This window comes from Phyllopteryx taeniolatus, chromosome 1 (genome assembly GCF_024500385.1).
Source record: "Phyllopteryx taeniolatus isolate TA_2022b chromosome 1, UOR_Ptae_1.2, whole genome shotgun sequence".
Taxonomy (NCBI): domain Eukaryota; kingdom Metazoa; phylum Chordata; class Actinopteri; order Syngnathiformes; family Syngnathidae; genus Phyllopteryx; species Phyllopteryx taeniolatus.
In genome coordinates this window covers 19,765,916-19,779,764 of record NC_084502.1, presented here as the reverse complement: position 1 = coordinate 19,779,764, position 13,849 = coordinate 19,765,916, and the positions used below count along the sequence as shown (strand labels likewise).

Here is a 13,849-nt window from a genome sequence, read left to right as displayed (position 1 = left end):
TCACATTTACATACCATTTGGACTGATGACAGAATGCACTCGCTGTAGATGCAAAATCTTTACCTGTAGCATTCGACACAGTGAGGGAGTCCACGGAGCCACGAGGTGTCTGTTCCACTGGAGTCAGAGGCTCATTGAAGCTCATGGCATTGATGGGGTTTCTTCTGGTTAGTGGGGGCCTCCCGTCTCTCTGGAATCCATGCAGGCTAACGCTCCTTTTGTCAGAAAATCCTTGGTTCTGGCTTGACATTTCGTTGAAACTCATTTGGGTGCGTAACTTGTTGGGCCGGAACTCATCCTGGCTATGGTGCATCCAGTTATCATTAAAGGAGTGACCCCTCAGGGCAGCCATTGGTGTCCTGTTTGCTTTGCCTTGTTCTTTTCCCCAGGAATCAGGCCGCTTTCCTGGGTTGACGGGACTCTGGGCTGGAGGATGCACATTTGAGTTGGGATTGTAGCCCTGCCTAGCATTACACTGACCCAAAAGATGAATAGATGGGGGCGTGGGAGAAGATTCTCGCTGGGGACCCTCAAAGGCAGCAGGGACGTAAGGGTCATCTCGGCTCATCCACACCTGGTTAAGGCTCGGAGCGCGACTTGGAGTGCGGCTTGGAGTGCGGCTGGGAGTGCGGTTAGGTGTTCTGCTCGGGGTCTGGCTGGCTGATACACTTAAACGGTCCATCTGAACAGTCAGTGGATCAATTTCAGCTGACAGACGGTCAGACATGGGGTGAGGAGCTGATTGGCGGGCCTCAACACTCCTTCGCTCCTGCTCAGCATTCCTGCGCTCCTTTTTACCAATCTTGGTGCTGTGGCGAGACTCACGGGATCGGGCGCTCTGGAATGCAGAGTCTGACGAATCGGACTCATCTGGATCCTGATTCGAACAACAAAACGATCAGCAACTGCGAATAAATCTGACTCTCGAAAGCTGTGATTCCCAACCACATTAGTGTGCTGTGTGAATCATCAGGTGTGCTGCGGAAAATTATCCAATTTCAATTCTTTTTTACATTTCATTTTTCACAATTATTATCCGGTGGAACAGTGGACAACTGGTTGGCACATCTGCCTCACAGTTCTGAGGACCCGGCTTCAAATCCAGCCCCACGTGTGTGGAGTTTGCATGTTCTCCTCTTGCCTGTGTGGGTTTTCTCCGGCTACTCCGGTTTCCTCCCACATCCCAAAAACATGCATGGTAGGTGAATTGAAGACTCTAAATTTCCCGAAGGTGTGAATGTGAGTGCGAATGGTTGTTTGTTTATATGTGCCCTGTGATTGGCTGGCGACCAGTTCAGGGTGTACCCCGTCTCTTGCCCAAAGTCAGCTGGGATAGGCTCCAGCACACCTGGGACCCTAAGTGAGGATAAGCGGTATGGAAAATGGACGGAAATGGATGGACAATTATTATCCATTTACAACAAATTAGTTATCTTTGCTCATCTATCTACTGGGTATCAGTGACATCAGAATCATCTTTATTTGCCAAGTATGGCCAAAAAACACACAAGGAATTTGTCTCCGGTAGTTGGAGCCGCTCAAGTACGACAACAGACAATCAATTGAAAGAGAACACTTTTGAGACATAAAGACTTTGACAAAAACAGTCACTGAGCAATAAAGGGTTGCTATTTATTTCCTGTAATGCCGGTACATAATTTATTTTTTTTTTGACAATTGTGCAAAAAAATGCAGAGTCCTCTAGCACTTAGAGCAGTTCGAAAGACTAATATTGCAATAGTCCGGTGCAATGACCATTGTGCAAAGGGCGCCGAGACTTCAAGCGGGTAGTGTGATAATCTGGGACAATGTTGATTGTGCAAATGTTGCAGATACTCAGGTTGAAATTGGATAATTTTTATGCAGCACACCTGATACACAGTATGTATGCAGACATACAGTATATTATCAGGCAGAACAACCTGTATATACAATTATTGCTATTTATACAACAGAATGATAGCTTTGTACATTTGTGAGAAAATTTAGATCATCATTATTTCAGTAAATTATATACTTTTTGTGATATTTAAGTTTGGTGGGGTGCCGTGAAATTTTAAAAGATTGTCTTGCTCAGTAAGGTTTGAGAAACACTGCACTGGAGTCATCTGGTATCAATTTGTAAATGACTATAATTACCTGTCCAGCACTACAGGAGCGTGAGCAGAAGATCTGTCCCTGCTTTGGAAGGAAGGGACGGCCGAGTAGAGAACGTTTGCAATGAGCGCAACAAAAACATTCTTCAGTCGCGTGCCAGTGCTGTCCATCATATGTCATCTGGCCTTGGTCAATGCCTTTAGTAATAACACACAACGGATAACAATAGAAGTTCAAGCTTCAAAGTCTTACAATAGTAATTAGGATGGCAGCGATGAATGTTAATGAAAATTAAGTAATTATTCAAATGAATCTGACTTTTTTGTGTCTCTACAAGAGAAACGTCTGTGATCTCTCAGCTTATAACAAAGTACAAATACATGTCTCCAGCTTTGCTGCTGATCTCAATGAAGTAATAATCTTTCACAGATCCCATCTGGATACAAGATGGGGTCCTACTTCATAACCATCTAAAGCTCACTGTACTGACTCTACCTCAACACAGCTGTGGTATAGCAGTCCAGGGCCTATGTCATGCAGTCTTGAAATCAATGTCTTTTGGTGGTTTTCTCTGGTGTGAGTTTAAAATAATAATCATGTCTTGGTAACAGGTCAGGTTATTTGAAACACATTTTGCTTACCTATATGTTCTCCACATGCATCACAGTACTCTGCATAAAGAGACTCGAAGCAGTTGCAGCAGTGCGGCTGTCCATCCTTCATGATGTAACGCTGGCCCCCGAGGGTGGTCTCGCACTCGTAGCAGCAGAAGTGCTTCATGTGCCAGTGTCTGCCCTCCGCCTCAGTGCACTCATCAGCAAAGATGATCTGCGTGAACAAAACGTTAAATTTTATTCAAATATCATTTGGAACCCCAGGGAAACATTGTTGTTAGCACTCCTTCTTTACATTAAACAACAAAAAAAAATTAAAAATTAAAATCCATACGTAAATGCTTTCTACAACTAGTGCCTATCCCTGTTAACTTCAGATGAGAGGCGAGGTACACCTACAGCTGGTCACCAGCCAATCACAGGGCATATCTGACAAGTGAAAATGCAAAACCAGACAAGCACCATTTAGATTAAAAGACTATGACTGCTTATTTAAGTACCATTTAATGTTGCATTTCCTAACCCCGCCAAACCAAAAAAATCCAATCTGTCGACAGTAAAGGTTTGATTTCAGAAATTGACAAGTGCTATACAGATTTCTACTGCAGATATGTTCATCACCATTGAAGCCGAGCCCTTATGTATTTCCATCATTACAAACTTGTCACTCTTAACGTACATCTTCAAATATGTCTGCGCCTTTTATTTGTCGTTAACTCGCTGTTATTGTAGCTTCAATTGTGCTTTAAAGTGAGTGTATTTATGATTATTGTGTGAAAAAGTCCAAGGAATATGATGTCATGAAACTGATCGGTGAGATTCCTGTTAGTGATCAGGTCCACAGAAGCCTCTGCCGATGTTGCTCGCAACCAAGTTGGTTGACCAGATCTCGAGGATAGCAGCAACGAAGAAGCGAAGTGACTCTGTCCAAGCAAGACTACAATTAAGGGTTAAAATTAAATTAAATTAAATTGAATAATTACTTAGGTAAGGGTTAGTCACTGATGGTGTAGTGGGACACTCGCCTGACTCTGGTGCGGGAAGCGTGGGTTCAGTTCCCACTCAGTGACGGTGTGAATGTGAGTGCGAATGGTTGTCCGTGTCTATATGTGCCTGCGACTGACTGGTGACCAGTTCAGGGTGTAGTCCGCCTTTCGCCCGAAGTCCGAGCTATCATTGGGCAGGAGACGCGGTACACCCAGAACTGGTTGCAGCCAATCGCAGGGCACATACAAACAAACAACCATTCCACTCACATTCACACCTACGGGCAATTTAGAGTCATCAATTAACCTACCATGCATGTTTTTTGGGATGTGGGAGGAAACCGGAGTGCCCGGAGAAAACCCACGCAGGCACGGGGAGAACATGCAAACTCCACACAGGCGGGGACGGGGGGTTGAACCCCGGTCCTCAGAACTGTGAGGCAGACGCTCTAACCAGTCGGCCAGGACTTTTCTGTTTTTGAAGAAAATTATTTTCTTGGAGTTGTCTGGTTTTGTGTTGAAATTGTATCAGACATCTTGAAGGACATTTTAAATAAAAGCATTATTTTCTTTCTAAATTAGCCTCTTAAATAATTGCTTAATTTATATCTTAGAACACCCCAAATATTATTTTTATTAGCTTTAACCTGAAACCAGGAATAAAGAAACAAATTTTACTTAATTCACCCCAAAAAAATGGAGAGGTCTGATTTGACATTTGAATTCTTCATATAGACAAACAAGCATTCACACTCACATTCTAGACTCTTTAATGAACCTAATAAGATGAATGTTTTTGGAATATGAAAGAAGACCGAAGCACCTGCAGGAAACCCACTTAAGCGCAGGGAGAATATGCAATCCCCACAGAGGAAGACTGGAGCCCAGATTAAAAAACCCACCCTCAGAACTTGAGGCAAATGTGCTAACCACTCGCCGCCCTGAGTATAAAATGAGTGTTATTATTATTACAAGACTTTAATTAGTGAAAAGGGATGTCGACAATTTGTTGTCGTGACTTGCCTGCTTGCCTCACATACGGTACATAAAAACACAAGCAGATTTTCTGAACAGAACATGAACACTGTGCCATCTATTCACACCAGACCAGTTCCAACCAGTTCCAAGTGTCTGAGCTTGCGAGCATTCAGCCATTTCCAACAGCGAAGGGCACCAGGCCCGGAGAGGCGCACCTCATCACAGGCACAGCAGCGGGGCTTCAGCCTCTCGGCATGATGCCGGCCACAGTAGAGCTTGCCATCCTGGTGGAAGTAGATGAGATCCACCAACATTTCCTCACACATGCAGCAGACAAAGCAATTTGGGTGCCACCATTTTCCATGAACTGCCCTGGCGGCAAACAGCACAATGTCGCCTCCCTTTATCGGACCACCGCACTGTTAGGGACGAAAGGGGGGAAGCAAAAGTTTACACAACTTCATGACAAAAAGTGAGGAAAAAAATAAGAATATGTAATACTTGTCAAGAATTTAGGCTCTTGGTACTTTCATCATGGCCGTATCGATATACTAATTTGGCGTTGGTTTCCTTAAATTTAGTATTACCCAACAAATAAGAACTGGTCCCTTTCAACTGTTTTGGATCGCTTACTTCAATTACTGTGTGTCACATGACAAGAAAACTTGAGACTTGAAGTCAATTGTGGGACTTCGGCACTGCCAGAATTGTTGTGGGGAGTGGGGAAGTGGTGTGGCGTTATTTAACACCACTTGAGAAAGTTAGGGCAAGTTGCCAAGTGTGTGACTCAACAGTTTTACACAGCAGCAACACAAGCATTTTCTTCAAACTTTATAGCATTTGTAAGAGTGCAATTATGCATTCAGGAGTCTGAACACTTGATTGAGCCAGGTATAAAAATCTTTATTTAAAAAGCTTATTAAAAGCTGAACAGTTTCGTTTACTTTTTGTTTTATTCGTTATTATAATGCTACTTTGATATAAATGTCCAGTTAATGTCATGCGACAAGTGTTATAATATTTGAACTGAAAAAAAGAAAGAAAGAAATGATCAGCATCGGTATCGGTATGCATAATACTGCAAGAAAAAGTATCTTATCAGATCAAAAATATCTTTTTCTTTTCGAATGAAAAAAAAAATAATCACCCATCCCTAACGTTCACTTATCTATTGAAAGGTCAAAAAGCAAGCCCAAAGATATTTTTGAATGGAGTGCATACAGAAAAAAAGACATTGTTCCTGAAGTATATTGTTGTACAGTAAATGAGATCACGTTCATAGTAAGCCTTTTTGAGTCTTCATACCTTATCACAGATGGCCCCATTAATGGTTAAGGGGAAAGGACGCACGTTGCCTCTGCCCAGGTTGTCCTTCTTGCGCTGGTTGCTGAACAGCTTCAACTCTCTTTTCTCTTCCTCATCCAAAGAGTTACAATAACGAACCTGAACAACACAGTTCAAAAATAAGTGGCTGCTACGAACGTATTAAAGCCACCCAATTCTTTTGGACTACAGTAATCTCTTGTTTATGGCGGGGGTTAGGTTCGGGACAAGCCCCCCCAGTTACGAATATGACCACGATATTGCAAGGGAACACTATACACAACATCATGTCGACAACAATACAGTACATCGTTTACATAGAATACAAAGGATTTTGCTGATACACTTGCAAATGCTTTACCTCATTGTCATGTGGGGGCAGCTGATGAAGCAGTTGTTTGATGCGATATTTCTCCCCTGGGCTGTTAATGTATGGAACCTTCTCTTCAGGAAAAGAGTTGTAATATTGATGCACCTGATACAGACAAGAGGTTGTGTATTATTTCCAGGAAATGTATATTAGTTCTAAATGATACAATTGTAAGAAGGGCCAAAAGAAGTTCATTAAATACGCATACTTTCTGGATTATCATTTCATGCCTAGGCTATTTTTACTATGATGATTAAGAAAATGGAGTCAAAGTACATTTGTACAAACCCCCTGCTGCTACTATTGACACAAAATTCAGGAAGCTATTAATGAAATGTAAGTTGGTAACAAATGTGAATTAACATGAGTAAAGTGTTGGTTTTAAGGTTATTTAAATGCGCTTTAAAATTTTCTCACCGTATAACCTTCAGCACTTGCCTAAATACAGTATACTCCATGTATTTAATCTATCATCCGCCCGTTTCTATACCGCTTAGTCTGTTCAGGGTTGCAGGAAGCTGGAGCCTGTCCCAGCTGAATCCACTCTGGACTGGTCGCTACTTAATCACCGGGCACATTTACAGAAGGACAATAATTCATATTGTCACTGAGTGGGAATTGAACCAACACTGCCTGCAAGACAGGCCCAAAAAATGTTTAACAAATATGAATAAGCCAAAGAATCAAAAGTCACGTTTGGGATTTAAAAAAAAAAAAAAAAAATCTTTATCTTTTTCTGCATATCATTTATGACCAAATTCAATATTTACTACTGTGGTTGGACATGTTACAGTAGTAACCAAAAATGTTACAATAAAATCCATCAATTGTAATTTATTCCCATAGAAAGTGTCGGAGTGAGCATTTCCAAAACCCCTTAGACAAACCTCACTCATAGTTAAACAAAACCTGTTTATCAAATGTCACAACTGATGAAAGCAACAGGTGCTGTATCTTCTTCCCCTGCAATCAATGAAATGAGCTTGGTCATGCATACAATTAAAAGGAATTTAAACTGCAAATGAGCCCATTGTGGAGCCTGAACGCATAAACCCATTAACACACATTTTAAATTAAATGTATCCAAACATTCATTGACTTCAATGACTTTCCTTCCTTTGGGTTTCATTGTGAAAGGCTACTTTAACAGACAGAATCACACTGAAACTAGGAATCATCAGTTCATTTCTGAAGTGATGTGTTTCTCTCATATTCTGATACAAATTGTGCAGTTGCTTCTCAGGGAAATTGCTTTTTCAGAAGAACGATCCAGACAGCATTTGTTCAATGCATCACATTTTAACATTCGACCACGCTTGTCACTTTGCCTGAATGTGAACTTAGTTCCTGCACAGTGTCATCTTTAACATTGGCCGCTAAAAAATGTCTTTCCAATTATTCTTCCACGATTAACCGGGCAGCTTTGTTGCAGTGATTTCTTTGACCCCACCCCACCGCACCCCTGTCACAACCCCCACTAAGACTCTTAAAGCACGATGAAGGGAATCAGTGAATTAACCATCTTAGTGCTATTGGCAAAATGCCACGGATCGCCCAAATAATTAAATTCCTCTTCCTGATTTAGTTACATTTTTTACAGTCTGGCTCCGGCACAGAAACACATTAGCTAATGGAGCATGCAGGAGTGGTGGGTGGCACAGGGGTGTCAAATGTGAGATGAAAATTTCATTTGAGTTGAAGATGTGTGAGGAGAAAATCAGACCGTGTACCTGCTCTGGACTGAGGCCCGGGGGAACCCAGGCGTATTCCTCCAGAGCGCAACCGGAATCATCATCAGAGGTCGAGTTCCTCTGGAAGTCGTACATCAGCTTGGTGATGGTCTTCTCCATCTCCAGAGACATGGCTGTCACAACATGCTCTGTTGCACACGTTGCTCAGACACCTGTTACAGAAAAAAATCAAACAAGCAAAAAGGAAATCAAAAGTATGAAAACAAAAAAGGAGAGACTATGGCAGTGCTTGAGTGTTTATCGTCTCTTCTCGGTTTACATGGTAACATGTGGACCGCACAGATTTAATGACAAATATTAAATGCACCAAAATGTTTGTAGAGCCTGCCAAATTGTGCTGCCAAGTCTACAGATGTCCACTAACACAAAGGAGGCTTTTGCATTTTTTACATTAGATGCACAGATCAAAAGTGCTGGCACGGATGCAGTGGTTGGCCAACAAAGAAGAGAGAAGATGACACCGGCAAGACATTTTATGCTACGAGACCTTCGAATGTGAAAAAATAGATACAAACCATTATAACTACGACAAAGAAGGGTGAGGCAGGATCACGTGATTGCAATCATCATGACAGCTTCATCATGAGACCCTAATGTGCTGAGAGATATCATCAGGGGCGCCATAGAAAATTCTCCAATTTCACTTAATTTGTCCAAAAACTAAAATAAAATAAATGTATTAATTGCAAATATAGCTTTGTTGATCTATCTATGCTAGCGACATATAGTGACGGGCAGAAAAATGAATGCTTTTCCATTAGATGGCAGAAGGTGCACTAAACCTAATAAAGGATGGCTTCCTGTGAGTATATCATTTTTGTGTTCAACTAAACTAAATGAGTCCATTTGTGAGTAAATTGAGATGCGATCAATATTATTTTAGTCTACATACATTTGAGACCTTTTTGTTGGGTGTGAGCAGTGAGAGTGTTTTAATGTAAAATGGGTGCCTTGGCTCAAAAAGGTTGGGAAACAAGACTACTGAGATGGAATTCACATTTTACTGAACAATGTGCCTCTTCAATATCACAGGCTGAGTAGTGCACTCCATTTTGCCTCACATTTTTGGTTCTAATCTCGACTCCAGCCTTCCTGTGCAGGGTTTGCATTTTCTTCGTGTAGTACGGCTTCCCTCCACATTCTAAAAATGTGTATGTTAAGTTAACTGCATTTTTACAGAGCTGTGAATGATTGTTTGGCTATATGCGCAATTGCCCGGTGACCAGTTGAGGGTACCTTTTGCCAAAGTAAGGTGGGATAGGTTTCAGTGAATGAATCAGAACTACACAATGCAATTTGTACAGAAATTGTGTGTGAATGCTGAAAAGCTGAGGATGAACTGAAATGCTGTGGAATAAATTGTGAAATTATGTGGAATGATATAGGATGATATGGAATGATGACATAATGTGAAATATATCGTAATTTGGAATTTGATTTGGACAATTTTGGGAATGAGACTAGTTTCCAAGATGAACTTTTAATGAGCAGAACATTTTGAAGTTGGAATGGCTTTCATTTGGTCAAGGAATGTGGAAGTTGGAGGTAAATATATAACATTTTATTTGGAAAAATGGAATAGTTCCCAAGATACTATAGCTCGAATGAGCTGAATATTTTGAAGTTGGTATGGTTGGAGTCATTCAAGAAATGCTGTGGAAAGGGGAGGGAATAATTTGAAGTGTCTCTCAATTTGAAATTTTATTTGGGAAATAGGGGAGTGGGAATCGTTCAGAAGATGTTTTGCGAACGAGCTCAAAGGTGGAATGGTTTGAGTCAGTCAAGAAATGTGGAGGGAGGATAGAATAATGTTTGTGGAATGCTGGGACACTTGGGAATTTATAGCATATGAATAAATAATACCCTGGGCTACGCAGATTTTTTGAATCTTTGGAATATGGAAGTGGTTAAGTGCCAAAAATGTGAGGAGAATAATACAAAAGCATATAACATAAACAGGTGCAGTATAATAAAAAAATATCAACCAAAACAACATACAGTGTGTTTGCCTCCGCCGATGAGTTAATGTTCTTTGTTGTGTGCGTTTGTATGCTAGCAAGAGTTCACATGCAAAATCCCCACTCCAGTACAGCAATTTCCATGGTTAGCGGAGAGATCATTATTAGTTCAGAATTAGTTTTCGCTGTTGTTAACAGTTTCTCCTTGGTGGCGTGCAGGGTATTGGAGGGCAATCAACAAGAACGAGTCTTCCATCACAGACAAAAATAAGCGACCCTGACTCTGACATTTGTGCTTCACAAATGCTTAAACTCTGAAGTAGGTCTTCTGTGGTCGTTTTTTTGGAGAGTAGCTAAATCCAGGTTATGCAGTATAGCGCAGAACATTAGACATTAAACAGCAGTCAAAGCATTCACACACACAGTTATTCCACAAATGTGACAGCAGATAATTCCACGTGAAGAGCAAGTCTGTCTTGCCCCTGTCCAAGCAAAGCTGAGAAGTGTTTATCCCCCTAACATGGATGCTGCTCATTTCTTTGTCAGGGAAGATGGCAGGTTTGCAACCTTGAGCCCGAGGCTGTTCTTCTTTAGTGCAATGAGAGTGGGCCCACTGGCAAACCTACTGTTTGTTTGGCAGCTCAAAAGTGACTACAATTGCCAAAATGCAACTCGGATCACTGAGAGGTTGAGGAACAGAACCAAATTAATGTTTTAACACGTTTACTTTCAACAGACCTTTACCTCCACTTTGTCTGAGCTTGTTTCGGTAAACTGAAACAAATATTAGCTTTCACATACAAATGTTTTTCTAAGTAATTGTTGTAAATGTAGCCTACAAATGCCACCTAAATTACCTTTGGTCAGCAAATAATGTTGTTGTGTCATCAACAAAGAAGCTGACTATTCCGCAGCTGCTGTTGGTTTTAAACATCTTTCAGACAAGTACGCAATGTTTTGTTTGTTGTCATGAATTACATTTGGTGTTGGAAAGCTACTTTTGCTGGAGATTTGCTAGTTGTCTTCATAAGCTTCCATTATGTGTGCTAGGCCAGGCTTAACGCAAAACTTATTTTTTTAGGAACAGGCGAATCCTTTTCCTAAATGCCGCATTCTCGGGAAGTACAAAATTTCAGGCCTCTAACATGGCAACACATACTGACATCAAATTACATTTCCTGTTATTGGGGCAAATTCATCTTCATTGAAATCTGGTCAGAAAAATATTCGATTTGTTTAACGCATAGCTACCAATTAGATTCCCACAGAGCAACTATTAGCGTTACAGTACCTCTATTCAGGCACGTGCACACATAGCCACTAGGAGTTGTCAACTACTTGCCTTTTTGCCCTACAGTTGAAAAAGTGACCTTTTTTTTCTGCAGCCCATTTGTATTTTTTAATAACAGAACTGACCAAAAGTCTGTTCTGTGTAGGAAAATGCACCTTACGCAAAAAGACATTCTTTATCCCAGCATTTATACTTCAAGTTAAGTTTTGCAAATTAGTAATAATTTTGCTAAATAATTAATATTATCGGCAGCACAGTGGGGGACTGTTTAGCACATCTGCCTCACAGTTCTGAGGACCCGGGTTCAAATCTGGCCTCGCCTGTGTGTAGTTTGCATGTTCTCCGCATGCTTGCGTGGGTTTTTTCCGGGTACTCCGGTTTCCTCCCACATCCCAAAAACATGCATGGTAGGTTAATTGAAGACTCAAAATTGCCCGTAGGTGTGAATGTGAGTGCGAATGGTTGTTTGTTTATATGTGCCCTGTGATTGGCCGGCGACCAGTTCAGGGTGCACCCCACCGCTCGCCTTTAGATAGGCTCCAGCACGCCTGCGACCCTAGTGAGGATAAGCGGTACGGAAAATGAATGAATGAGTTAATATTATCAACTAATATAAAGTGGATATAAAAAGTCCACACTCCTCTAGATCAGCATAACTTTTGTATATCACATAAACAGGGGTGAACAGGGGTGTGTACTCTTTTTATATCCATTGTAGCTTCCCTTCACCTCCTTTTTAATGGTTGTATTATTGACTGTGTTGAAATAAATAAATACATAAGTTAAATAAATACTAATGATATTTCTTACTTGTATGAATACATTTGGTGATGGGTGCCCTTTTTTGGCTTGAGCACCTCCTCCCAAAACGTTTATGCACGTGCCTGCCTCTATTGATCGATAACATGCTCAACAGCAGTCATATTATTTTGTTTATTTTATAGTTTGCCCGAAAAGCTTCGAGGCTTGACATTGTTCACACAAAGTGGGATTTGTCCTACTTCTCATTTTTCTGGAATGCAGCATTCTTATTTTTATAAAACATGTTTATCACGCCATTCTTTTAAAAAACTAATCCTCTTTCACAGTGGCCATCCTAAAGGGATAAAGCGTTTAACAAAGCACTTTAATCACTGTATTGAGTGAACCTTGAGTCTTATTTGGGGAGAGCATCTCTACTAGATCAATCAAATAATAAAAAAGCATGACAATAAATCTAAAAAAAACCAAGATCATTTCTTTGTCAGGGAAAGTAAAACAGAATATATGTGCATGAATGAGAGCGGTGGTGGGGGAAGAATGAGGCTACAGGGAGAAGAGATGGCAAGGGTAGAGGACTTGAAATACTTGGGGTCAACCGTCCAGAGCAATGGTGAGTGTGGTCAGGAAGTGAAGAAATGGGTCCAAGCAGGTTGGAACGGGTGGAGGAAGGTGTCAGGTGTGTTATGTGACAGAAGAGTCTCTGCTAGGATGAAGGGCAAAGTTTATAAAACAGTGGTGAGGCCAGCCATGATGTACGGATTAGAGACAGTGGCACTGAAGAGACAGCAGGAAGCAGAGCTGGAGGTGGCGGAAATGAACATGTTGAGGTTCGCTCTCGGAGTGACCTGGTTGGATAAAATTAGAAATGAGCTCATCAGAGGGACAGCCAAGGTTCGATGTTTTGCAGACAAAGTTAGAGAGAGCAGACTTCGATGGTTTGGACACATCCAGAGGAGAAATAGTGAGTATATTGGTAGAAGGATGATGAGGATGGAGCTGCCAGGCAAGAGAGCTAGAGGAAGACCAAAGAGAAGGTTGATGGATGTCGTGAGGGAAGACATGATGGCAGTTGGTGTTCGAGAGGAGGATGCAGGAGATAGGCTCTCATGGAAAAGGATGACGCGCTGTGGCGACCCCTAACGGGACAAGCCGAAAGGAAAAGAAGATTTCTTTGTCAGGGAAGATGGCAGGTTTGCAACCTTGAGAAATTTACAGCAACAACAAAACATTAAGAGACCATAAAAACACTGGACCTTTTTTGTATTTTGACCATTTTTTGTCTTCTGTAGAAAATGCTGTAAATGACAAAGTGTGCTCATTTGGAATGGCAGGGAATAGGTCAGAATATACGAATGGTTTCTTGTGAATTTCCTCCCTTTGGCTTTTTTTTACTTAAAGTTGATTTCCATGTTTCCTGTTCAAACACATGAGTGAGACGCAAAGTTTGTCAGCGAGCATCTAAACCGCACTTCAGATTGTGCAATCCCTCACTAACTGGGTCAAGGAGGCCTTTTTCTGTTTTTGTTTTGTTTTATTTCATTATTTATGATTATATCATTATTATTTGAATGATTGTCTTTTATGTTTCATGTACAGAATTTTTATTACAGCTGTGTTTGTTGTTAAAGTGTTATATATACAACCCCAATTCCAATGAAGTTGGGACGTTGTGTTAAACATCAATAAAAACAGAATACAATGATTTGCAAATTATGTTCA

General features: G+C 41.0%; 1 protein-coding gene across 4 annotated transcripts in view; it reads right to left on the bottom strand.

Moving 5' to 3' along the window:
- LOC133480607 (prickle-like protein 2) overlaps nucleotides 1-13,849 on the bottom strand; it is a 41,742-nt gene that overhangs the window by 3,296 nt on the left and 24,597 nt on the right. For 3 of the 4 annotated variants that reach the window (XM_061778920.1, XM_061778940.1, XM_061778930.1), the window contains exons 2-8: nucleotides 8,099-8,271; nucleotides 6,360-6,473; nucleotides 5,981-6,118; nucleotides 4,891-5,094; nucleotides 2,739-2,925; nucleotides 2,140-2,294; nucleotides 64-877 (exon numbers count right to left, since the gene is read on the bottom strand). In XM_061778920.1, the coding sequence (XP_061634904.1) occupies nucleotides 64-877; nucleotides 2,140-2,294; nucleotides 2,739-2,925; nucleotides 4,891-5,094; nucleotides 5,981-6,118; nucleotides 6,360-6,473; nucleotides 8,099-8,230 (1,744 nt within the window). In that variant the 5' untranslated portion in view covers nucleotides 8,231-8,271. Of the gene's footprint in view, nucleotides 1-63; nucleotides 878-2,139; nucleotides 2,295-2,738; nucleotides 2,926-4,890; nucleotides 5,095-5,980; nucleotides 6,119-6,359; nucleotides 6,474-6,785; nucleotides 6,905-8,098; nucleotides 8,272-13,849 lie in introns of those variants that run through there. The other variant, XM_061778950.1, reaches the window with a different exon arrangement.